At 43.7% G+C, this 24,393-nt stretch overlaps 1 protein-coding gene across 1 annotated transcript; it reads right to left on the bottom strand.

The window, feature by feature from the left end:
• Positions 1-575: 575 nt before the first annotated feature.
• LOC118368870 (matrix metalloproteinase-14-like) lies at positions 576-22,747 on the bottom strand. The gene is made up of 10 exons (XM_035753321.2): positions 22,270-22,747; positions 6,704-6,852; positions 6,221-6,343; positions 5,524-5,831; positions 4,607-4,768; positions 4,207-4,343; positions 3,797-3,935; positions 3,508-3,658; positions 2,799-2,914; positions 576-2,610 (listed from the first exon to the last, which is right to left on the bottom strand). Exons 1-10 carry the CDS (start codon positions 22,363-22,365, stop codon positions 2,288-2,290), a joined length of 1,704 nt encoding a protein of 567 aa, XP_035609214.1. The 5' UTR covers positions 22,366-22,747; the 3' UTR covers positions 576-2,287.
• Between the last annotated feature and the right edge of the window lie 1,646 nt (positions 22,748-24,393).

The following is a 24,393-nucleotide window of genomic DNA, read 5'->3' as shown; positions in this document are numbered from 1 at the left end:
GTGATCATTCCATCACTTTTTCCACTTCTCCATTCCCGGGGCTCATGACTCCAGCCATGTCCAAAACACCCTCCCAGGTTCAACTAGGTTCTCCTCTCCTCTCTTCTTTATCCATGCCCCCTGGTAAGCTGTAAACAATAGCTTGTTAACAACAAGGTGGAACAACACAGAACCAGCTCTTCATTCTGAGCTCGCTAAGCAGTCCTAGGGCTCTATTCAATCCGTAGCGTGATTGACAATTAAAGGCAATGTTCCCGCTGTCGCGGAGACTGCATTCACGGTAAATGTATGTCTTTCTGCTCAATCGGGAAATGATCTACATTTTTATGTGTATCTTCCGCGATAATTTCACCATACGGATTGAATCCAGCCCCTATAAACCTGTTTGAATAGTGTTGAGGCCAGGCTGTTATTTGTGTATGAGACAGCAGTCTAAAGGCCATTCTCTTCTCCAGAGTGAGTGAGTGAGTGTGTGTCTGTGTGTGTGTTGGGCCAGGAGAAAATCACCTTTTAGAAAATATTTTTTTATTTCAATTTAATGCATGAAATACAAAAAGTTGAAAAGTTGGCCAAAACAAAATGTATTCCCTTTTTTATTGATATCATTAACATTATAAATATCATTATCATTATAAATATCATTACCATTATCATTGTTGTTATTGTTATTTGATTTGTGTAATACAAAAAAAACCATGGAGCACCATCAAATTGACTTATAAATAGTTTTGTTTGATTGTCTTTATATGCCAACCAATCAATGGGAAAATAAGTGTTTCGAAAAAAAGGAAACATTTTCCAAAATCTTAAAATACCCCCTCCCCTCTGTACTGTCCAAGTCCTCCACTTCAATGGCAAAATGGGATCCATTTAGATTTAACCCTTGTCACGTTATAGCCTCTGTCCAGCAGGACTCAAAATGACAATGTATAAAAACAACAAACACAATTTACCAAAGGACTACGCCCGGAGAACAACAATAATAATAACTATAGTCATAATAATAACAACAACAACATTTCTTACAATGATGCTACCAAAACAAAAAAAGACCACGATAAGACATCAGCATTTGGAGAGGGTACTATGTGATCTAACTACACCGCTTTTCTTTGCAGTAACATTGAAACTGGCTTTAATTGAGTAAAAATGGCTACTTTAATTCCATCCAACGTTGACTGCTTACTGAGACCAGGCTCTGTACTGAGGGCTTGAGCAATTTGAGATATGGTTTAAACAGAGGTGTACAGAGAAACATGTACAGCAACTGGGAGGAAAAACATTTTTTTTTGTGTGTGGACTACTACAGAGGTCAAATGTCATTGTCATTGTCAATGTGTATAAACGGCAGCCATCTTGGACCCTCTCTTCCTGACATGGCCTTCATTTCTGAGCCTGTCTCATTTCAGCCCTGGGTAGGGAGAGCACCCTATTACATTCCCTTTGCAACAGCTATAAGACCTGATGTGGTTATCAGTGGAGGGGAGGGCGGCTCATAATATCGTCTGGAACGGAGCGAATGGAATGGCATCATGCACATATAAACCACGTGTTTGATACCATTCCACCTATTCCGCTCCAGCCATTACCACGAGCCCGTCCTCCCCAATTAAGGTGCCACCAACCTCCTGTGGTGGCTATGTGCCACTGTAGCTGGAGCACAGGGGGGAAACAAGGAGGAGAGAGATGATTGTTTGTGATCATGCCTGATTTGAGAGCAAAATCAAAAATGAAACAAGAAAGTATATTATATACTGCAGGGTGAAACATTTAATTCAGACAGCGGTTCAGCTGGAGTCGTCAAGCAGATGGGAGGGAGGATTTAGGAGAGGAGGAAAACAAAGGGGAGGAGGATAGAATGGAGGGAGGGACATGATAGTAGATGTATTGCAGATGGGGTGTCAACTACACAGGATGTTGGTCACAATCATCATCATCTCTTTGTGTGTTGGGGCCTGGTCCAGATCTCAAACCCGCAGAGCTGTACATGTAAATAGGTAACATACAAATACACATCATTCCAAATTCAGATTCTCTCTCTCTCTCATCCTCTGTCTGTGGTATGTACAACCCAACCAATGGACCAAACCCCAACGTCCAACCAACCAACCCCTCATGACATTACCTCTTCTCGCTTACCACACAATCCAACTTCTTTCACCCCCCCTTTCCTCCTCTGTTTCCTCACCCTGTCCCTCCCTCTCCCCTCTTTCTTTCAATCTTTCAATTCGTTCAGACACTTTATCTCTCTCAGTCCCTCTGCGTCATTGGTTCATTCAGCGCGTCTCTAAACCTTAGTCAGTAGAGATCTCTGGCAGTAGAGGAGACGTCGTGGCGTCCCGTACTTCCTGAAGAACAGCAGGGCTCCCAGAGTGAGGACCACGCAGACCAATAGGAGGAGGGGGATCACCACGGCCGCCGCCGTGGCCCCGCCTTCTCCCTCCTCCACCTCGATGATGATGACTTCCTCCTTGCCGTCCCGCTTCTTAGGCTCCTCCCCTGCACAGCCCATCCATTCGCTGAGCACCGACTTGGGGTAGCCCGACTCCACCCTCATGTGTTGGTTGTTGAACTTCCAGTACTTGTTGGCTTTATAGAAGTAGGTGTAGGCTGGGGGGAAAAGGAAGTTCATACAAACACGGACTTTACTACGAGCTTCAGATATTCTACTATATTATATATATGTTGAGGTGTTATGCTAATGTAGTCACTCGTTCATAGAAATGCTATTTGACACTGACACAAGATAGCGTTCAAACATGCAGGCATGCAACTCTCTGTCCCCCACACACACTTACATCCTTCTTCGCTCATGATGGCAGCCTTGATGTTGTCGGGGACACCCTGCCATGTGTTGATGGGTTTGGGGTAGTCTCTGTCCACAGTCTGGGACTGCTCATTGAAACGGTAATACCTGACAGACAGAGAGAGAGGGGAAGTCAGTAATGGAGAGGGAAGGGAGAAAGAATGAGGGAAAGAGAGAGGATATGTATGGGTAGATAGATGTAAGAGAGTGGAGGATAGTGGATGAAGAAAGAGAGGGAGAGAGACAAATCAAGAGGCAGACATCATGACAGATTCATCCACCGACAGACAGACATAAAGACAGACTCACCCACCGACAGACAGACATAAAGACAGACTCACCCACCGACAGACAGACCGACAGACAGACTCACCCACCGACAGACAGACATAAAGACAGACTCACCCACCGACAGACAGACATAAAGACAGACTCACCCACCGACAGACAGACATAAAGACAGACTCACCCACCGACAGACAGACCGACAGACAGACATAAAGACAGACTCACCCACCGACAGACCGACAGACAGACATAAAGACAGACTCACCCACTGACAGACAGACATAAAGACACTCACCCACCCACCGACAGACAGACAGACAGACATAAAGACAGACTCACCCACTGACAGACAGACATAAAGACACTCACCCACCCACCCACCGACAGACAGACAGACATAAAGACAGACTCACTTGGTCCCTCTGAAGTAGTATGTCTGTCCGGTGGGGGTGTAGAAGAGGGCAGCGTCCAGCTTGTCTTTGGGCAGCCCTGTGCCCAGCTCCTTCAGAGTCTTAGGGTAACCCTGTTCCATACTGGACTCTGTGAACACCCAGTACTTGTCACCTAGAGGGAGGGAATAAAAAACATGACTACATACATCTGAAGTCATCTACATACTGTAAAAACAACAACAATGAATAACTACTAGACAGAACTGTTATTAATGAAAAGTCCTCTTAAATAATGAAAAACTAGACCTACCCTTGAAGAACACAAATTTGCCATCGTTCCTCTCGTAGGCGGCGTTGATGTTTGGTGGCAGTCCCTTCCAGAAGTGACCGATGGGCATGGGGTAACCCTGGAGAACCTTGTTGTTCCGCACACGCCACAGCCATTTATCCTGCGCCAGAGAGACAGAGACACAGTGTTAGCACACTTTATAGCTGTACACACACACCACAACCACTGATCCTGTTTGCGTTGTGTAGTGCATATACACACCTAGGTTCTGGTCATTTTGTGTCGTTCAGTCCTCACTGTATGTAACTAAGTCTATTTATGTCAACATCAATGCAATGTGTATCGGTGTGTGTTCCTGTGTCCTGTGGTCTATTGTATTCATGTCCGTGTGTATCCTCATGTCTAAGTTTGCCACTGTGTTTAAGACGTACCTTAAAGACAAACATCTCCCCCCTGAGGATGGCGATGGAGTCGAAGTGTCCCTCGCAGACGTCTGGTCCGAGTCCAGGCTGGTCTGGCTTGGAGGGTCTGGTGGGGCGGGGGGGAGGGGGTGGCGCTCCAGACGACCCTGTGGTGGAACACAGTCAGGACAACATAAGGGACGCCTATAAGCAGAGGTAGAACTGAGGGGGCTGAGTGAATTCCCAAAGTGAACCGAATGCTTTCTGAACCGAATGTGATTTGAAACGTCCTTCGTGCCGTGTAATGTTGAACTAGATTAGAACTTTCTAGCATTCCTGAACCATTACAAAGAAGAGACAGTTTGTGTTGAATGTTGCCGTAACAATCCAGGAACATAGCTACAGCATTCCAACGGAACTGGGTGTTCACCATAGATTGCCTGGATGCCATGGCGATCGTCATCAGGCAGCTGGAAGTTCTCTGTGTCCATCCACTGGTAGAATGGAGCCATGATGGCAGACGGGTCGTTGGAGTGTTCTAGACCCAGGGCGTGACCCAACTCATGGACCGCAACCAGGAACACATCATTACCTGGAGAGAGAGGGACAGAGAGAGAGGGAAAGATACTTTTATTATTACTATTACTACTATGTATTTAACGCAATAAAGTTGTAACATCGATGCTTTGGCAATATTTAGACAATGTTTGTCATGCCAATTAAGCTATTTGAATTTGAGAGACACACATATTTCCCTCAGATTACACAGGCCCACAAAGAATTCGAAGACAAATTCACTTTTGATAAACTCCCATATCTATTGGGTGAAATACCAGTGTGACATCACAGCAGCAATGTTTGTGATCTGTTGCCACAAAAAAAGGGCAACCAGTGAAGAACAAACACCATTGTAAATACAACCCATATTTATGTTGATTTATTTTCCCTTCTGTACTTTAACTATTTGCACATCATTATAACACAGTATATAGACATAATATGACAAATGAAATGTCTTAATTCTTTTGGAACTTTTGTGTGTAATGTTTACTGCTCATTTTTGTTATTTCTTTACTGTTTGTTTCACTTTTGTTTATTATCTATTTCACAACATATGTTTCCCATGCCAATAAAGCCCCTTGAATTGAGAGAGGAGGAACGAGCAGATGGGAAGAGACTGTTTGAATAGAAACGAAAAGTAGCACGTTCACCTAACAAAGTGCAGACGCCCTACCAGTACAGTATAATTGAGAATGATTGTATTACGGCAACCCAGTGAAAACCCTCTTTCTGGCCATCTCCCTTCCTTCTTCCCCTTCCCCCCTCCTCCATTCCTCTGTCTCTTACCTCCTTGGTCGACGTAGCCGGTCGTCCAGGGTTCGGCGTTGTCGAAGTGCGTGTCGCCCCCTATCCCGTTGCCGGGGAAGTACGCGTGAGCCAGGAAGCCACCCTCGCCGTCGAACGGTGTGCTGTCGCCGTGGAAACCCTCGGAGAAGGAGAGCATGATGTCAGCGTACTTGTCGACCTTGTCCCGTATGTGGCTGTAAGGGATCTCTCGGAAGCGGAGCGGGATGGCGGCCTCCCACACCTTAAAAGCCCGGCGGATGGCCTCATATGTAGCGTACTCCCCAATCTTAGGGGTGTAGTTCTGAATGCTAGGAGAGCGACAGGGAGGAAATAGCAGATGTTAGTACATTTTAAAGATAAAAGAGATGTACTGGCTCTTCCTCTGCATTCTTTTGTGGAACTTTTTGCAATTCTTCCTTGATACTCAATATGAATCTGTTTTGATTTGAATCAGTATTCCTTTAGAATCAGATCCTGGTTAATTTACATTTAGTCTGACTCAAATTAAACAAACATTTTCACAAGACTTACACAGACATTACAACCATTGCCTAAGTGCCAGTCTGTTTGTGCCATCCTTCCAACTCCCTGTCACTCATTGTCATGCCAAATGTTTGGCTTGCACAATGGAGGAGGCCAGCGCACATACAGATCTGGGACTTTGTGTTGTCGTACTAAAGCAGTGTTGTAGTCTCACCTGAATGTGACCTCTTGTTTGTCCCACTTCAGCCCCTGTACGGCGTATCTCTTCCTCCTCAGGTTGCTCTTCAGCTCAGAGCCAAACTTGTCCGGGACGCCACAACGCGGCCGCTTCATCGCTCTGGCAACAGCAAGACACACCTGTCAATCACACTCACTGTGCCATGAACTATTTCATTTCTGAGTTGTCCTGAGACTCTTTGATTCTTTTGTGCCCTAAAAACATAAAATGCTATGGGGCTTTATGAGTGAGGTTGCTCCCATAGGGCGGCGCACAATTGGCCCAGCATCGTCCAGGTTTGTCCGGGGTAGGCCGTCATTGTAAATAAGAATTTGTTCTTAACTGACTTGAATAAAGGTAAAAAAATAAAAATAAACATGCAATTGTATTAGCAGTGCAATTCACACAGTGATTATGTATCTCAGGTCAGCAGGAGTCATTGCTCTGCTTAGCCCTCCATTTAGTGTCCTTGGTACTCACTGTAGGGTGTTGATGTCGATGGAGCCGGTGACGGCGAGGCCGTAGAACCTCTGCATGGCTGTGATGGCTGTGGTGATGGACTTGGGAGAACGGATAGCCTGGGCTCGGACATCACCCGGGGGCAGGTAGCCATACTGCTGCAGCCACACCTGGGGGGTAGAGAGAGGGGCACAAGGAGGGTTAGACACTGGTGAATACAATGTATTTGCAGACAAAGATTGAAAACGACACTCGTATGTGGTTACATGGCATGTCTTTGACAGTATTGCCTAAACACACACACACATACTCTCCCTCTCTCGCCCTCCTCCTCTCCCCTCTCTGTGAAGTTTCCCACCACATCAGCCAGAAACAACACAGAAACCAACCCATTCATGGTGATAGTCAATGATTAGCCATACAGTCATACTGAACGAGGCAGGATGTTGTTGTAAAGATGTCTATGTTTGGATTATTGTGTGCCGAAATGTGTGTGTGTGTGGGTGTGCCTGTTGGCCTACTCACAGTGCTAGTCTGAATGTGTGTGTGTGCCAGAGAGATTGACAGGGAAAGAGAGAGGGAATGAAAGACTGTATACGTATGTGTGTGGGTGGTTGGGAGCTCAGTATCCAGTGTTTGCATAAAGCAATGCCAAGCTGACCAGGAACACACACTGCCTTCCTTACAACAGCAAACAGAAAGAGACTGGTCAGACTGAACACACACACGCACGCACGCACGCACGCACGCTCGCACGCACGCACGCACGCACGCACGCACGCACGCACACACACACACACACACACACACACACACACACACACACACACACACACACACACACACCCCCAGCCAGCCAGCCAGCCAGCCAGCCAGCCAACCTCTTCTTTTTGCAAGAGTTACTAATATTCTATTTATACCATAAAAACAATCCCATCCTCACAGTCTCCCCTGCTTGATATGCTGGGCAGAATGAAAGGGAACTGAGACTTTGTTGTGGGGATGTAAGGAGAGATGAGAGAGGAGAATAGAGCCAAATAAAATACAGGAAAACCATAATAAACAGGGATGTCATTTCAGACGTGGGATGACTAGAACTTCTTCAATCCTCTCAGTCAGAACCTGGGGGGTTCACTGCCAGACCCGACATGCAGAGGAAGAAAGGAGTAGCATCTAAGAAATAATATCTATGCTTCATATGAGTGGCAGGAGAACTGCCTTTCATCAGGTGAGATCATATTTAACCAGAATGAAAAACAGACTATGGTGTTTCAGAAACATTTCACCGGAATAATTTGTAAGTTCTAAAGTGTCACCTCTGTCTCGCTCTCAAACACAAGAGTGGTCATGCAGAGCTGCTCAAGTTTCTGTTCCTAGTTCTCCAACCAAAACAGCTAGGATATGATCTTTAGCCATTGATCAGTGCTCAGCGCAACAGTCTCTCTATGAGAGAAAGAGGAGACAGAGAGGAGAGAGAGACAGAGAGAGAGAGGGGAGAGAAAGAGAGAGATGTATTATATTTCAATTGCTTTGGCAATGTTAACATATGTTTCCCATGACAACAAAGCACTAAATTGAATGGACTTGAGAGGAGACAGAGAGAGAGAGAAAGAGAGAGAGAAAGAGAGAGAGTGAGAGAGCGAGAGAGAGGAGACAGAGAGAGGAGACAGAGAGAGAGAGAAAGAGAGAGAGAGGGGAGACAAAGAGAGAGGAGGCACAGAGAGAGGAGACAGAGAGAGAGAGCGAGAGAGAAAGAGAGAGAGGAGACAGAGCGAGAGACTGATCCTCAAACATAAACCTGATGGAGATGAGTCCTATGTGATGTTATAAAACATAGACAAGGATGTGTGTGTGTGTGGGTGTGTGGATCAGAGACGAGATGAGTAAATACGAGGCAAGTGGGTGGGGTGAGAGACAATATGAGTACAGAGGAATCATGAGGAAACCATGTGGAAACCATGAGGAAACCATGAGGAAACCATGTGGGAACCATGTGGAAACCATGAGGAAACCATGTGGGAACCATGAGGAAACCATGTGGAAATCATGTGGAAACCATGTGGAAATCATGTAGAAACCATGAGGAAACCATGTGGAAACCATGAGGAAACCATGTGGGAACCATGAGGAAACCATGTGGAAATCATGTGGGAACCATGAGGAAACCATGTGAAATCATGAGGAAACCATGAGGAAACCATGTGGGAACCATGAGGAAACCATGAGGAAACCATGTGGGAACCATGAGGAAACCATGAGGAAACCATGAGGAAACCATGTGGGAACCATGAGGAAACCATGAGGAAACCATGAGGAAACCATGTGGGAACCATGAGGAAACCATGAGGAAACCATGAGGAAACCATGTGGGAACCATGAGGAAACCATGAGGAAACCATGTGGGAACCATGAGGAAACCATGAGGAAACCATGAGGAAACCATGTGGGAACCATGAGGAAACCATGAGGAAACCATGAGGAAACCATGTGGGAACCATGAGGAAACCATGAGGAAACCATGTGGGAACCATGAGGAAACCATGAGGAAACCATGAGGAAACCATGTGGGAACCATGAGGAAACCATGTGGAAACCATGAGGAAACCATGTGGAAATCATGTGTTTGATGTATTTGATACCATTCCACCGATTCCGCTCCAACCATTACCACAAGCACGTCCTCCCCAATTATGGTGCCACCAACCTCCTGTGGTGTGTGTGTGCGTGTCTGTGTGTGCGTGTCTGTGTGTGCGTGTGTGTATGTGTATGCTGCACAGACAGTCAGCCAGTGAGTGTCACAATCTTTACCACACATTCAATCGGTGCAATTACAGAGAATTCTTCTGTCAACCCAGAAAACCCCCAACCCTGACTGTCTACGTCATTTTATAGTTAGTTTGGTGAATATAGTCATTCTTCCACTTTCTGACAATGTCTCTATCTCATGTCGTTTTAGTGGAGAGGTCTGTTTTAATATCAATAGCAATTGAAATGAGGGAGTAAAAGAGAGGAGTGTAAGTGAGAAATGGCGAGTAAACGTCTGGCTTGTACCTGGCCAGAGATATGACCACACACAACCACAGCAGAAGGCAGACAGAGAGACAAAGAACCAGGTTCAGTTGTGGGCTGCACAGTAAGGGAAACTCTCCCACTCTAATCATGTCAACAATGCCTGCCTCTTCTTTCAGCAATTTGTGATATGGTGTGTATGCACAGTATCATAACCCTTCTGCTTTTCCTCCATCTTTCTTAACCTGCCTCACATTTCTTCACCACCCAAACCCCAACCTCTCTCCACGTCTGTATTTCTTTCCGCCCTCTCCCACAAACTCCTTCCCCCCTCTTTGCACTCTCTCCCTCTCTCTCTCTCTCCATCTCTCACTCCTTGTCTCTATCTGACTGCTCCTAGTGTGTGCTGTGGCTCCACTGTGGTGACGCGTCTGGCTCTGTGAAAACACACTCAGCTCCATCAGGATGAAAGGTTTCCCTCACACTGAGAAGACTACTCTCTCTCTCCTTCTCTCCCTCCCTCTGTCTATATATCTCTCTCTCCTTCTCTCCCTCTCTTTCAGTCTATATATATCTCTCTCTCCTTCTCTCCCTCTCTCTCAGTCTATATCTCTCTCTCTCCCTTTCTCTCTCTCCCTCTCTCAGTCTATATATCTCTCTCTCAGTCTATACCTCTCTCTCTCAGTCTATATCTCTCTCAGTCCCTTTCTCTCTCCCCCCCCCCACACACCTCTTCTGTGGAACTCCCAGCAAGCGCTCACAGTCAACGGATCTATTTATTAGGAATTCAACGTCGCTTATTGTTGGCCTTGGGGGTAAATACAAACCCAGGTGTGTGTGGTCATAGTCTAGGGTCCATGTGAATGTGTTTTTTGTAAACAGACGCAAGGCCATATAAGTTAGGCAGTTAGGAATGTATTCTAAGGAAATGCATTTCAACAGAGACAGGCTGTGTGACGTGTGTATATCAGATAAATAGAACGATGACATAAAGTGCATTTGAAAAGTATTCAGACCCCTTGACTTTTCCCACATTTTGTTACGTTACAGCCTTATTCTAAAATTGATTAACTTGTTTTTTCCCTCATCAGTCTACACACAATACCCCATAACGACAAAGCAAAAGCAGGTTTTTATAAATTTTTGCAAATGTATAATCAAATAAAAAACAGACATATGACATTTACATAAGTATTCAGACCTTTTACTCAGTACTTTGTTGAAGCATTTTTACGTTAGCAGCCTTGAGTCTTTTTGGGTGTGACGCTACAAGCTTGGCGCACCTGTATTTGGGGAGTTTTTCCCATTTTTCTCTGCAGATCCTCTCAAGCTCTGTCAGGTTGGATGGGAAGAGTTGCTGCACAGCTATTTTCAGGTCTCTCCAGAGATATTCGATCGGGTTCAGGTCCGGGCTCTGGCTGGGCCACTCAAGGACACTCAGAGACTTGTCCCGAAGCCACTCCTGCGTTGCTTGGCTGTGTGCTTAGGGTCGTTGTCCTGTTGGACGGTGAACTTTTGCCCCCAGTCTGAGGTCCTGAGCACTCTGGAGCAGGTTTTCATCAACGATCTCTCTGCAGTTTGCTCCGTTCATCTTTCCCGTCTCCCAGTCCCTGCCACTGAAAAACATTCCCACAGCATGATGCTGCCACCACCCTTCTTCACCATAGGGATGGTGCCAGGTTTCCTCCAGACGTGACACTTGGCATTCAGGCCAAAGAGTTAAATCTTGGTTTCATCAGACATTTTACCAGATGTGCTTTTTACTGAGGAGTGTCTTCCGTCTGGCCACTATAACATAAGGCTTGATTGGTGGATTGCTGCAGAGATGGTTGTCCATCTGGAGGGTTCTCCCATCTCCACAGAGGAACTCTAGAGCTCTGTCAGAGTGACCATCGGGTTCTTGGTCACCTCCCTGACCAAGGCCCTTCTTCCCTGACTGCTCAGTTTGGCCGGGCGGCCAAATCTAGAAAGGTTCAAAACTTCTTCCATTTAAGAATGATGGAGGCCACTGTGTTCTTGGGGACCTTCAATAATGCCACATTTGTTTGGTAACCTTCCCCAGATCTGTGCCTCAACACAATCCTGTCTCAGAGGTCTACGGACAATTCCTTCAACCTCATGGCTTGGTTTTTTGTCTCTGACATGCACTGTCAACTGTGGGACCTTTTATAGACAGGTGTGTGCCTTTCCAAATCATGTCCAATCAATTGAATTTACAACAGGTGGACTCCAATCAAGTTGTAGAAACATCTCAAGGATGATCAATGGAAACAGGATGCACCTGAGCTGTAACGCAACAAAATGTGGAAAAACGTGAAGGGTTCTGAATACTTTCCGAAGGCACTGTACACAGCAGATAGACTTGGTCCAATATTAGTAACAAAGCCGGCCATTAACTTAAACCAGCAGGAAGTTCCAGGAACAGCAGATAATGATTCATAATGTCCTATAACATCGCATGAAATGACGGTGAGATCAGGTGCAACTATTGGTCAGGCAGTCACGAGACTGCTAAGACACCCTGAGGATAAAGTGGCCTGAAAACATACTAGTACCTAGGCATCACTGTTTGATAATAGTCATAGGAATAATAACAGATCGATAATGCTGTGACTGCAACAACATATTCAATTGTAAGTTTGTGTTGAAGGAGAGATGATTCAGTCGGGTTTACACACAGTTGGGTTGATAAACATGCATGGTATTCACTTAGTTGTGTACTAATGCAGAGGTTCTCAAACTTTTCTTGCCCTGGGATCTCCGCTCAGGCAAACTGGTGCCCCAGAGACCCCCATCAAATGTTTGCAAAAAAACAAATATCTTGTGTTATCATCAGGTGAATGATGATGGCAAGTAAAAGTCATATTTTTTCACCTCCCCAGTTCTTTGGAAGAGGATAAACTACATATATTAGTATCAAATGTAATATATATATAAGTATAGCCTATAATATAGAAAGGTAAAGGTATTGTATCTTGGTGGCGGAGAAAACATTTTGCTTTTGTAAAGCTAATTTTCTGCAATTTTACACATTTTTCAATCGAGCTAAGAGAATATTTTGCAGATTTAAAGCCAATTCCATGTATTTTGCCATGGTTAATGCTGTGTTCCTCTGCTCAAACATTATAACTAAATCAATGGGCATCTGGCCTGAATGACTGGGAGAATACTTGTTATTTAAAAATGTATATAGTTCAATATCGATTCTGCAAGCTTCCTATCTGGATTTGGTCATTTGAAATGTACACTGAAACTGTTTTTCCATCCCAAACATTACCAGATGGCCCGCCTAAGAATTTTCTATCCAGAAAAAAAAAATGTAATTCGCTCCAATGACTGTAATTTCCTCTATATTAAAGGGATAGTTCGAGATTTTGTCAATTAAGCCGTTTATCGACTTCCCCAGTGTTGGATGAACAGGAACAGGCATCGTTCTAACTGTTCTTCTAGACTAGTGAGGTAGTTATCATTGGCTCATGATACTACCTCTAACTTCCTTCATACTGGACATGTAATGATCGTCGTCGGAATGAGACCAAAGCACAGCGTGGAAATTGTTCATATTTAATGTTCACAAAAAACACTCAAACAAAATGACAAACGGATAAAACGAAAATGCACAGTTCTGTCAGGGAAACAACCTAAACAGAAAACGACACCCCACAAAACCCAAATGGAAAATGACAACTTATATATGATCCCCAATCAGAGACAACGATAGACAGCTGCCTCTGATTGGGAACCACACACACACACACACACACACACACACACACACGGCAAAACAACAAAGAAATAGAAAACATAGATTTTCCCACCCGAGTCACACCCTGACCTAACCAAACATAGAGAATAAATAAGGGTCTCTAAGGTCAGGGCGTGACAGGACACAGAGACATAAACATTCTATCCACAACAGTATTCTGTTGTAGCCAGCGATTTTCATCAAAATACATATTTCTCACATAAAAAATGATCACAGACCCCCTGCAGTATCCCAGTTTGAAAACCCCTGTATTCATTTGTTTATTTAAGCTCCATACCAACCTCTACCATAATACATCTAGCAACTCTGCCAAGTGTGAAAGTATTGGAAATATTGCAGATATTTGGGTTTCAAGCAATCTGCTAAAACAGAAGCAGTCTTCAGCCCTCTCAGTCCACACGTCTTCTACAGTGGATCTGGTTTTCCTCAGGCTGAGAAAGTAGTGGTATAGTTTTCCTGTCCCTCGTCTTTAATCCCTCAGGCTGAGAAAGTAGTGGTATAGTTTTCCTGTCCCTCGTCTTTAATCCCCCAGGCTGAGAAAGTAGTGGTATAGTTTTCCTGTCCCTCGTCTTTAATCCCTCAGGCTGAGAAAGTAGTGGTATAGTTTTCCTGTCCCTCGTCTTTAATCCCTCAGGCTGAGAAAGTAGTGGTATAGTTTTCCTGTCCCTCGTCTTTAATCCCTCAGGCTGAGAAAGTAGTGGTATAGTTTTCCTGTCCCTCGTCTTTAATCCCTCAGGCTGAGAAAGTAGTGGTATAGTTTTCCTGTCCCTCGTCTTTAATCCCTCAGGCTGAGAAAGTAGTGGTATAGTTTTCCTGTCCCTCGTCTTTAATCCCTCAGGCTGAGAAAGTAGTGGTATAGTTTTCCTGTCCCTCGTCTTTAAACCCTAAGGCTGAGAAAGTAGTGGTATAGTTTTCCTGTCCCTCGTCTTTAATCCCTCAGGCTGAGAAAGTAGTGGTATAGTTTTCCTGTCCCTCGTCTTTAATCCCTCAGGCTGAGAAAGTAGTGGTATAGTTTTCCTGTCCCTCGTCTTTACTCCCTCAGGCTGAGAAAGTAGTGGTATAGTTTTCCTGTCCCTCGTCTTTAATCCCTCAGGCTGAGAAAGTAGTGGTATAGTTTTCCTGTCCCTCGTCTTTAATCCCTCAGGCTGAGAAAGTAGTGGTATAGTTTTCCTGTCCCTCGTCTTTAATCCCTCAGGCTGAGAAAGTAGTGGTATAGTTTTCCTGTCCCTCGTCTTTAATCCCTCAGGCTGAGAAAGTAGTGGTATAGTTTTCCTGTCCCTCGTCTTTAATCCCTCAGGCTGAGAAAGTAGTGGTATAGTTTTCCTGTCCCTCGTCTTTAATCCCTCAGGCTGAGAAAGTAGTGGTATAGTTTTCCTGTCCCTCGTCTTTAATCCCTCAGGCTGAGAAAGTAGTGGTATAGTTTTCCTGTCCCTCGTCTTTAATCCCTCAGGCTGAGAAAGTAGTGGTATAGTTTTCCTGTCCCTCGTCTTTAATCCCTCAGGCTGAGAAAGTAGTGGTATAGTTTTCCTGTCCCTCGTCTTTAATCCCTCAGGCTGAGAAAGTAGTGGTATAGTTTTCCTGTCCCTCGTCTTTAATCCCTCAGGCTGAGAAAGTAGTGGTATAGTTTTCCTGTCCCTCGTCTTTAATCCCTCAGGCTGAGAAAGTAGTGGTATAGTTTTCCTGTCCCTCGTCTTTAATCCCTCAGGCTGAGAAAGTAGTGGTATAGTTTTCCTGTCCCTCGTCTTTACTCCCTCAGGCTGAGAAAGTAGTGGTATAGTTTTCCTGTCCCTCGTCTTTAATCCCTCAGGCTTAGAAAGTAGTGGTATAGTTTTCCTGTCCCTCGTCTTTAATCCCTCAGGCTGAGAAAGTAGTGGTATAGTTTTCCTGTCCCTCGTCTTTACTCCCTCAGGCTGAGAAAGTAGTGGTATAGTTTTCCTGTCCCTCGTCTTTAATCCCTCAGGCTTAGAAAGTAGTGGTATAGTTTTCCTGTCCCTCATCTTTAATCCCTCAGGCTGAGAAAGTAGTGGTATAGTTTTCCTGTCCCTCGTCTTTAATCCCTCAGGCTGAGAAAGTAGTGGTATAGTTTTCCTGTCCCTCGTCTTTAATCCCTCAGGCTGATAAAGTAGTGGTATAGTTTTCCTGTCCCTCGTCTTTACTCCCTCAGGCTGAGAAAGTAGTGGTATAGTTTTCCTGTCCCTCGTCTTTAATCCCTCAGGCTTAGAAAGTAGTGGTATAGTTTTCCTGTCCCTCATCTTTAATCCCTCAGGCTGAGAAAGTAGTGGTATAGTTTTCCTGTCCCTCGTCTTTAATCCCACAGGCTGAGAAAGTAGTGGTATAGTTTTCCTGTCCCTCGTCTTTAATCCCTCAGGCTGAGAGTGGAAGAGTGACTAAAAAGGAAAGGCAGAAATGTCCAAGGAAATGTTGAAAGGGATTGACGTATGGAATGACAAAGAAGAGGGGAGAAAAGACACGGACAGGGGACAGAAACATTAAAGCTGAATCTAAAATTGAGGGAGACAGAGTAGAGACTGAGTCAGTTGTTCCCCTCGGACGATGCCAACGGAAGAGAAAAAAAACAGAGACCAGAGTTTGGTCATAAGCGAGTCTGAGACACACATTAGACTGCCTGACCTCCTAGCGTGGTGTCCCACATCTCTCACCCACTTACACCGAGACAGGCGATACATGCTAACGCTAACTAAAGTACTGTTTCTGTGTATATAGGCTTAACACAATGCAGAACGCCTGCATGCTATGTTAAAGGACCTGATAACACATTTGGCTACTCTAACACCTTCGGGCATGCTGAGCAAGCACAGCCAACACTGGGTACTAGCGTGCTCCAGTCTGCACAATCACACCAAACCCAACAAAGAGGCTCTATACCTATTACTGAACATATCATGAGTTCAATTTGTGAGCCTCAAATGTCCTAACTTGGGTTCATACATGTAATTAATCAACTGGGCCACGATGGCTAAATCCGAATAAGTCTACTGTTATACAGATAATGAGCAGTTCTAGCAGGGCAGAGGTGTTTTTAGGATTTCCACACATGGGGACATTTTTTTTATTAGTAGGGTCAGAAAAAAAATCTGCCTTTTTAAAACGCATTTCATGCTTTTTGACATCATTTAGATGACAAGAAGACATTAGCTTAATATTTTTTAATACCACACAAATGACCGAAAAGAGTGGGTAGTCTGAGTGAGAAACTGAGATCAATCTGGGTCTTGAATTCAAACAAACAATAGCCCAGGCCAATGAATCGACTCACATATTGTACAATATTAGGAGGAAATATATATACAGTATATATATCATAGGCTACAGTAGGCTACATTAGGTGAGTCAGTGGCACACTGACTCACCTAATGATGAAGATGAGGCCATAGGCTACTCACGGTGATGACCAATGCGCTCGTCTTGGCAATAGCCTATCTCAAGATGAGATACTTTGAAAAACATTGCTGCTGTTAGCTACAAATTGTGAGTTGTTGAGACATTTTCTTATTCTATTGGTTCTACAGATAGATTAGTATTATTTTTTCCTGCACATATATTTTGAAATCTGCAAAAGGCAAACCAACAGCCACAACCAACCACAGAAATATAATCCATAGATGGTAGTTCCCATTAAAGTCAGGACTGGCATCCATTGCTAGTGTACCCATGAGTTTAACAGTCAAATTACCAGGGTAAGAGGTTACAAAACCCTTCTATGGATTATATTTCTATGGCCACAATGCAACAAGCTGTATATTTGGTGTGCATGCTGCCCAAACTGCTGCCTTCCCGACTGTAGGCAAACCGGTAATTGCCAAAATAAAGGAAACAGTTGAGTAAAGGGGGATACAGTATACAGTGGGGCAAAAAGTATTTAGTCAGCCACCAATTGTGCAAGTTCTCCCACTTAAAAAGATGAGAGAGGCCTGTAATTTTCATCATAGGTACACTTCAACTATGACAGACAAAATGAGAAAAAAATATCCAGAAAATCACATTTTAGGATTTTTAATTAATTAATTTGCAAATTGCAAATTTACATTTACCTGGCATGGTTTAGGTCCACTTGTAGAATCTATGCCAAGGCGCATTGAAGCTGTTCTGGCAGCTTGTGGTGGCCCACCAACACCCTTTTAAGATGCTTTATGTTAGTGTGTCCTTTATTTTGGCAGATACCTGTATGTGCTTGTGATAAAAACTTAATCCACAGATATTTTTTTTAAACTATTCATCCTCTGTGGCTATATTATGTTCTCAGTTGTATTTTGAACACTGAGAGTGGGCTCCTGTGTTTGGGCAAAAAAATATAATAACAAAAAAGTGACATAATATATTTATCTATTTTATTTGGCCTCTTGGGCCCCCTATGGGCTGGGGCCCAGCCCCGGACTCAATTGACCAGCCACATTTATTTATTATGCAGTTTATTTTTTATTAATCTGTTACCCAATCAAAGCAGGCCCCCCTATTTTACCATTTACCCAGGCCCCTTAAATCAAATCCAATGTATTTATAAAGCCCTTTTTTACATATGCAGATGTCACAAAGTGCTTTCCTCCCCCATCTGACAATTAGCAGAGCGGCAGCAGGTAGCAGCAGCCTGTCTACACTCATTGAGAGCGGGCTCCTGAATCCTCCTGTGGTTGGCGGGCGCAGAAAAAAAAAAAATATATACTACATATATTTCCATTATTATTATTATTATCAACATTTTAAAAATAGGATTATTATAGATTTTTGTTTGTTTGGTTCCTCATGGCCCCAGGGATTTAGCCCCGCTAAGCCCCTGCATTAATCTGGCCCTGGGTTCTAGGATGGAAACTGCAGCGATAGTACTTGAGTGGAATGGATAAACACACCATCTCTCCATAGACATTAATCGAGTTGGTTTGTTTCCCATGTAGCAGATCAGATGAACTGAATATTGTCCTCCCTGAACATTTTTAAGTGACAGCGAGCACGTGTATGAGCAGCATGCACCAGCACTTCACCAAAGGTGTCCAACAGCGTGCTGCAACCGTACAAAAACAACAAAGACTCCTCAGGACCCAGCGGGAGAGCCCAAGCCCAACCATAGAAATAGAATGACTAGAACAGACATTCCCATTCACGTCAATGTTCTGTGATGGGTGAACCAGCGATAGACATATTGAATGTACACACACTGTCTAATTTCTGAGCTCTGAGAATAGATTTCCGTTCTAGTATTTATATTTCCACGGGCCCAACACATATGGGATTTGTCCCCTCATGACCTCCTCCCTCCCTGTGATCCTAAGACACGCCAGTCACCTTGCCTCCAGATGTCTGCTGTTATCGTGTTTGAAGAGAACTTCAAGGACTTTCAGATTCAGACAGATATGTTGTGAATCTCGTTTGCATTCCTTTTCACTTCCTTTGGCTAAAATAAAGTCCAACCAGCAATTTAATAAAAGTGAGACAGGATGTTTTTTTGTGAATAAACACAAATATAACTGAATAAAGGAAACCTCTATTGGGTTTATAGTATGTGCATAAAGGCAAAATGAAAGTTGGGCCTATATTTTGTTCCATTGGGCCTATATTTTGTTCCATTGGGCCTATATTTTGTTCCATTGGGCCTATATTTTGTTCCATTGGGCCTATATTTTGTTCCATTGGGCCTATATTTTGTTCCATTGGGCCTATATTTTGTTCCATTGGGAATATATTTTGTTCCATTGGGCCTATATTTTGTTCCATTGGGCCTATATTTTGTTCCATTGGGAATATATTTTGTTCCATTGGGCCTATATTTTGTTCCATTGGGCCTATATTTTGTTCCATTGGGCCTATATTTTGTTCCATTGGGCCTATATTTTGTTCCATTGGGCCTATATTTTGTTCCATTGGGCCTATATTTTGTTCCATTGGGCCTATATTTTGTTCCATTGGGAATATATTTTGTTCCATTGGGCCTATATTTTGTTCCACTATGACTGTGAATATTTGCTCATCCAGTCTCCTCACTCATCACAGCTTCAAGTTAAATTGTAGGCTTAGCCTCCATGGCCTATCAAGTTGGATCAGGCGGCAGTGAATCCAGACAAAAAAAATCCATGAAAGGAATGTCTGAAAATGTCACTCCTGCTGAGTTGTCTTTGTTGTTATACCGTTCATCGTTATCTTGTAACATCAGAGTGGAAATTACAGGGGGCCCAGGGGGGTCTCAGACCCCTGGATGAGACATGAGTCCCCCTAAATGCAATAAAGGCAAACTAATTGAACCTTTCTTCTATTTGTTTCATATGCAATTTGTACTGCTCCAGTTATTCCAAATTAAACGAACACTCCCACCTCTGTGTCATTAAAAGAAAATTCCCTGTGTGTCTGCACTTGTCATCCTGGGACAGTCACGTATCTCAGCCCCTGTTCAGGTGTACAAACGTTTCTCTCTACATAATGATCCTTTTGTCAACAGGACACATCAATTCATTTAGGCTGCAAGAGTGCAGACCCAATGGCAATCGCTGAATGGCGTTACACTTTCTGGTGTTTTATTCGTCAAACGACGCGAGCGCACAGAGCACGAACCTGAGCAGGTCGTCCTACTTTTTGAAGTGATTTGATTGGCTAAATAAGATGACTGGTTGGGTTCATGCTAAACGAAAAGGTAACACATATTTGTACTGTTAAATGACATGTTTTCACTATTATTAAAACACATGAAGTCCCATGAAAAAAAATGGAGACCCCCCAGAATGTCACAGAATAAGTCGCACCCGCCTGTGCTTTCAACCTGATCTATTACTTATTTCTATTCATCACTCTCTGTGGTTTTATGAAACTCATCCATTCATTTCCCGTTCTTCATCTCTCCCACACAACAGACATCATTGAGTTAATCATAGGTTACCTTTCCATACAGGTGATGGAATAATGAAACTGGTAATTAGTGATAATCCCATCTTTCATCATGCCTGCTATGGGAGCATATGAGCGGAGGAGGTAGAAGTTTCCCCTAACTGCTGTACCAGGTTCAGATTTTTCAATATATTCCTTATGGCATTCTTTGGGATTTGGGGACTCTGATCGTGTGGTAAGGGGCATCTTCTGCCTACTCCCATAGCAGCATGGGCAAATTTGATGGGCCTTCGGGAGACATTATGGGTAGGATTTGGGATGGGTTAACTGATCCTAGATCTGTCATGGACAACATTTGCAGTCTTATTGTGACACTGTGTACGCTTTATTACTGTCTCAGTGCTGTGTGTGCAGTTGTTACACTATTATTACAATGCTATAGATCATAGATGTGGTACATTGTCTCTCAGGCATTTCTGACGGACAGTGCAATGATTGACAGTGTCTGGCTGACTCAGTGGTACCTGATTCCCTAAAAGTAGTGCACTTTAGAATAGGGTGCCATTTTGGACATCCATCATGTCTGGCTGACTAAGACTGCAGCTGTTTGTGGTTACTGAGTCAGAACCTGAGTTCCTCCAAGCATCCTGTCTATCTTAATAAGAACGAGCTCTATATGTAGACCAGGCCTGCATTGAGAAAGACTGGAGCAATGCATGAGCACCATTGGATACCGTTGACTTGGACATTGGCTATTGCAGTCATGGCTAACAATGGTTATTCTTGATGTGTTGGGTTATATGCTAAAGTACTCTCTGGAATGGATAGAGAGTTCTGGAATGCCCGAGGAGGACAGATCTAGAATTACCCCAGGCTAGAGACGCCATGACAGGGACCTAATCATTTTGAAGGTACACTGTGACACAATATAGAGGGACAAAATGTAGTGTTTATGTTAGTAGTGTCACATCAGTTACAAAGGGTATGGGGCCTGTTGCTCTAGACAGTACCTGCAAAAATAGAGAACAGCTTCCTCTCCAGTCTCCTGTCTCTACCACCACTCAGTACAGATGAAATCCGTACCCTAACACACACACACACGCACACACATTCACACACACACACACACACACACACACACACACACACACACACACACACACACACACACACACACACACACACACACACACACACACACACACACACACACACACACACACACACACACACACACACACACACACACACACACACACACAAGCCCCAGTTCCTTAGTATAAAGCAGTTGACTTGAGTTTCCACAACTCCTACTCCCCCAACCCTCCTCACCCCGCCTCGTTTAAACCACAAAATGTGTCATGGCATTTCCATCTCTTTTTCTACTGAACTGGACACATGTCCTCTCACCCTTTGATGCTACTGCTAAGATATACTTTATTAGTCCACGTGAGATGGAAATTTGTCTCCCGACACACACACACAGGGGGTTAATTTCATTGCTCAAGGGAATATCAGCGGTCGGTGGCACCTAATATTGATGCCAGCAACCCCCTGGATACCAGCTCAATCTGCGCTACATCTCCCCTTCAGCACTGGGATTCAAACAACCCCCTGGTTACCAGCTCAATCCGCGCTACATCCCCCCTTCAGCACTGGGATTCAAACAACCCTCTGGATGCTGGCCGGCTTCTCTAACCCCGAGGCTACCGCTGCCAACTTTTCATTTTTTAGTTCTTACTATACTCAATTGAGAAGAGGTCAACCATCATGAAAAACAAAGAAGAACATAGAGTCAATTATACGGACTAGTACAGAAACAAGAGACGACACTAGGCCTTTAACACACACTGTAGTTGATATACTCCCACCCCTTCTCCCATAAACCTTAACCAAAGTATCTTTATAAGTATCTTATTATACTAGTTAAATAGTTTGTTTTAATTGCGTTTCTAAGTGTCTGCATATCGACAAAATTACTTACCTCTGCTTTTACTTCGTTTTCCGTTGAAACAACTCCAAAGAACAGTCCGCACGCCAGCGTCAGGAGCTGGATCACATTTTCGAGCCGGGGCAACATTCCTCTGTATATGCGAGTTACCCCAAAAATACTCGATAAAGAGCTTCACAACCGGACAGCTTCTATTGGCTTTCCACGTTTTTATCAATTATAATCCCTAGCGATTACCTTTAAAACAATATTGTACTCTAATCTGTTCTCATGGATACTTTCTGGCCACACTTCAAGTTCTGCACAACAAATGTTTTGTGGTACCAACAATCATAACTAAATGTAAAAAAACAAAAGCATCCTACAAGTCTATCCAAAAACTCAAATCCAGATGTTGGGTGGGGGGAAATCGTTGCGATCTCAGTGCTTCATAGTTCCTCTCTCCTTTGTCTCCACAAGTTACTTTCTTTCTCGCTGTGTGACTATTAAGACATCGCTCTCTGACGCGTGGGCGAGGTTGGTCAACGCGCTTAGCGGAGAGAGAAATATATATATATATATATATATATATATAGAGAGAGAGAGAGAGAGAGAGAGAGAGAGAGAGGAGAGATATAGAGAGAGAGATATAGAGAGAGAGAGAGAGAGAGAGAGAGAGAGAGAGAGAGAGAGCGAGAGATATACAGAGAGAGGGAGAGAGAGAAAGAGAGAGAGAGAGCGAGAGATATAGAGAGAGAGAGGGAGAGAGAGAGAGAGAGAGAGAGAGAGAGAGAGAGAGAGAGAGAGAGAGAGAGAGAGAGAGAGAAGAACTACAGCAGCGTCGACAGCCGTGTCTTTACCTCATTGATGTCGGCCTCACATCTGGAAGAAGGAGGAACTTCCTCTCTCAATTTCAATTCAATTTAATAAGGGCTTTATTGGCATGGGAAACATATGTTTACATTGCCAAAGCAAGTGAAATAGATAATAAACCAAAGTTAAATAAACAATACAAAATGAACAGTAAACATTACCCTTGCAAAAGTTCCAAAATAATAAAGACTTTTCAAATGTCATATTATGTATATATACCGTGTTATAATGATAGTTAAAGTATAACATGGAAAATAAATAAACATAAATATAGGTTGTATTTACAGTGGTGTTTGTTCTTCACTGGTTGCCCTTTTCTTGTTGAAACAGGTCACACATCTTGCTGCTGTGATGGCACACTGTGGTATTTCACCCAATAAATATGGGAGTTAATCAAAATTGGACTTGTGGGTCTGTGGAAATCTGTCTCTGATATGGTCATTTGGCAGGAGGTCAGGAAGTGCAGCTTAGTTTCCGCCTCATTTTGTGGTCAGTGAGCACATAGTCTGTCTTCTCTTGAGAGCCAGGTCTGCCTTCGGCAGCCTTTCTCAATAGCAAGGCTATGCTCACTGAGTCTGTACATAGTCAAAGATTTGCTTAATTTTGGGTCAGTCAAAGTGGTCAGGTATTCTGCCACGGTGTACTCTCTATTTAGGGCCAAATAGCATTCCAGTTTGTTTTGGTAAGTTCTTTCCAATGTGTAATTATCTTTTTGTTTTCTCATGATTTGGTTGGGTCTAATTGTGTTGCTGTCCTGGGGCTCTGTGGGGTCTGTTTGTGTTTATGAACAGAGCCCCATGACCAGCTTTCTTAGGGGGCTCTTCTCCAGGTTTATTTCTCTGTAGGAGGTGGCTTTGTTATGGACGGTTTGGGAATGGCTTCCTTTTAGGTGGTTGAAGAATTTAATAATAATTAGCGGGTTTCGGCCTAATTCTGCTCTGCATGCATTATTTGCTGTTTTATTTGCTGTTTTACGTTGTACACGGAGGATGTTTTTGCAGAAGTCTCAATTTGGTGTTTGTCCCATTTTGTGAATTCTTGGTTGGTGAGCGGATCCCAGACCTCACAACCATAAAGGGCAATGAGTTCCTTAAATAACTGATTCAAGTATTTTTTGCCAGATCCTAATTGTTATGTCAAATTGTATGTTCCTTTTGATGGCATAGAAGGCCCTTCTCTCTTAGATCATTCACAGCTTTGTGGAAGTTACCTGTGGCGCTGATGTTTAGGCCGAGGTATGTATAATATTTTGTGTGCTCTAGGGCAACAGTGTCTAGATGGAATTTGTATTTGTGGTCCTGGCAA

This window comes from Oncorhynchus keta, chromosome 35 (assembly GCF_023373465.1).
Source record: "Oncorhynchus keta strain PuntledgeMale-10-30-2019 chromosome 35, Oket_V2, whole genome shotgun sequence".
Classification (NCBI taxonomy): Eukaryota; Metazoa; Chordata; class Actinopteri; order Salmoniformes; family Salmonidae; genus Oncorhynchus; species Oncorhynchus keta.
Note: the sequence above shows the minus strand (reverse complement) of the source record. Positions and strands in the feature narration are given on the sequence as shown.

What these genes read in the sequence shown, in the direction of transcription:
- LOC118368870 (XM_035753321.2), bottom strand. Translation starts at nt 22,365, where the DNA reads ATGTTGCCCCGGCTCGAAAATGTGATCCAGCTCCTGACGCTGGCGTGC. An exon ending in AAAACGAAGTAAAAGCAGAG is followed by an intron (nt 6,853 to 22,269) that starts GTAAGTAATTTT and finishes TCTACCCCCCAG; the next exon opens with GTGTGGCTGCAGCAGTATGG. An exon ending in AAACAAGAGGTCACATTCAG is followed by an intron (nt 5,832 to 6,220) that starts GTGAGACTACAA and finishes TCGCTCTCCTAG; the next exon opens with CATTCAGAACTACACCCCTA.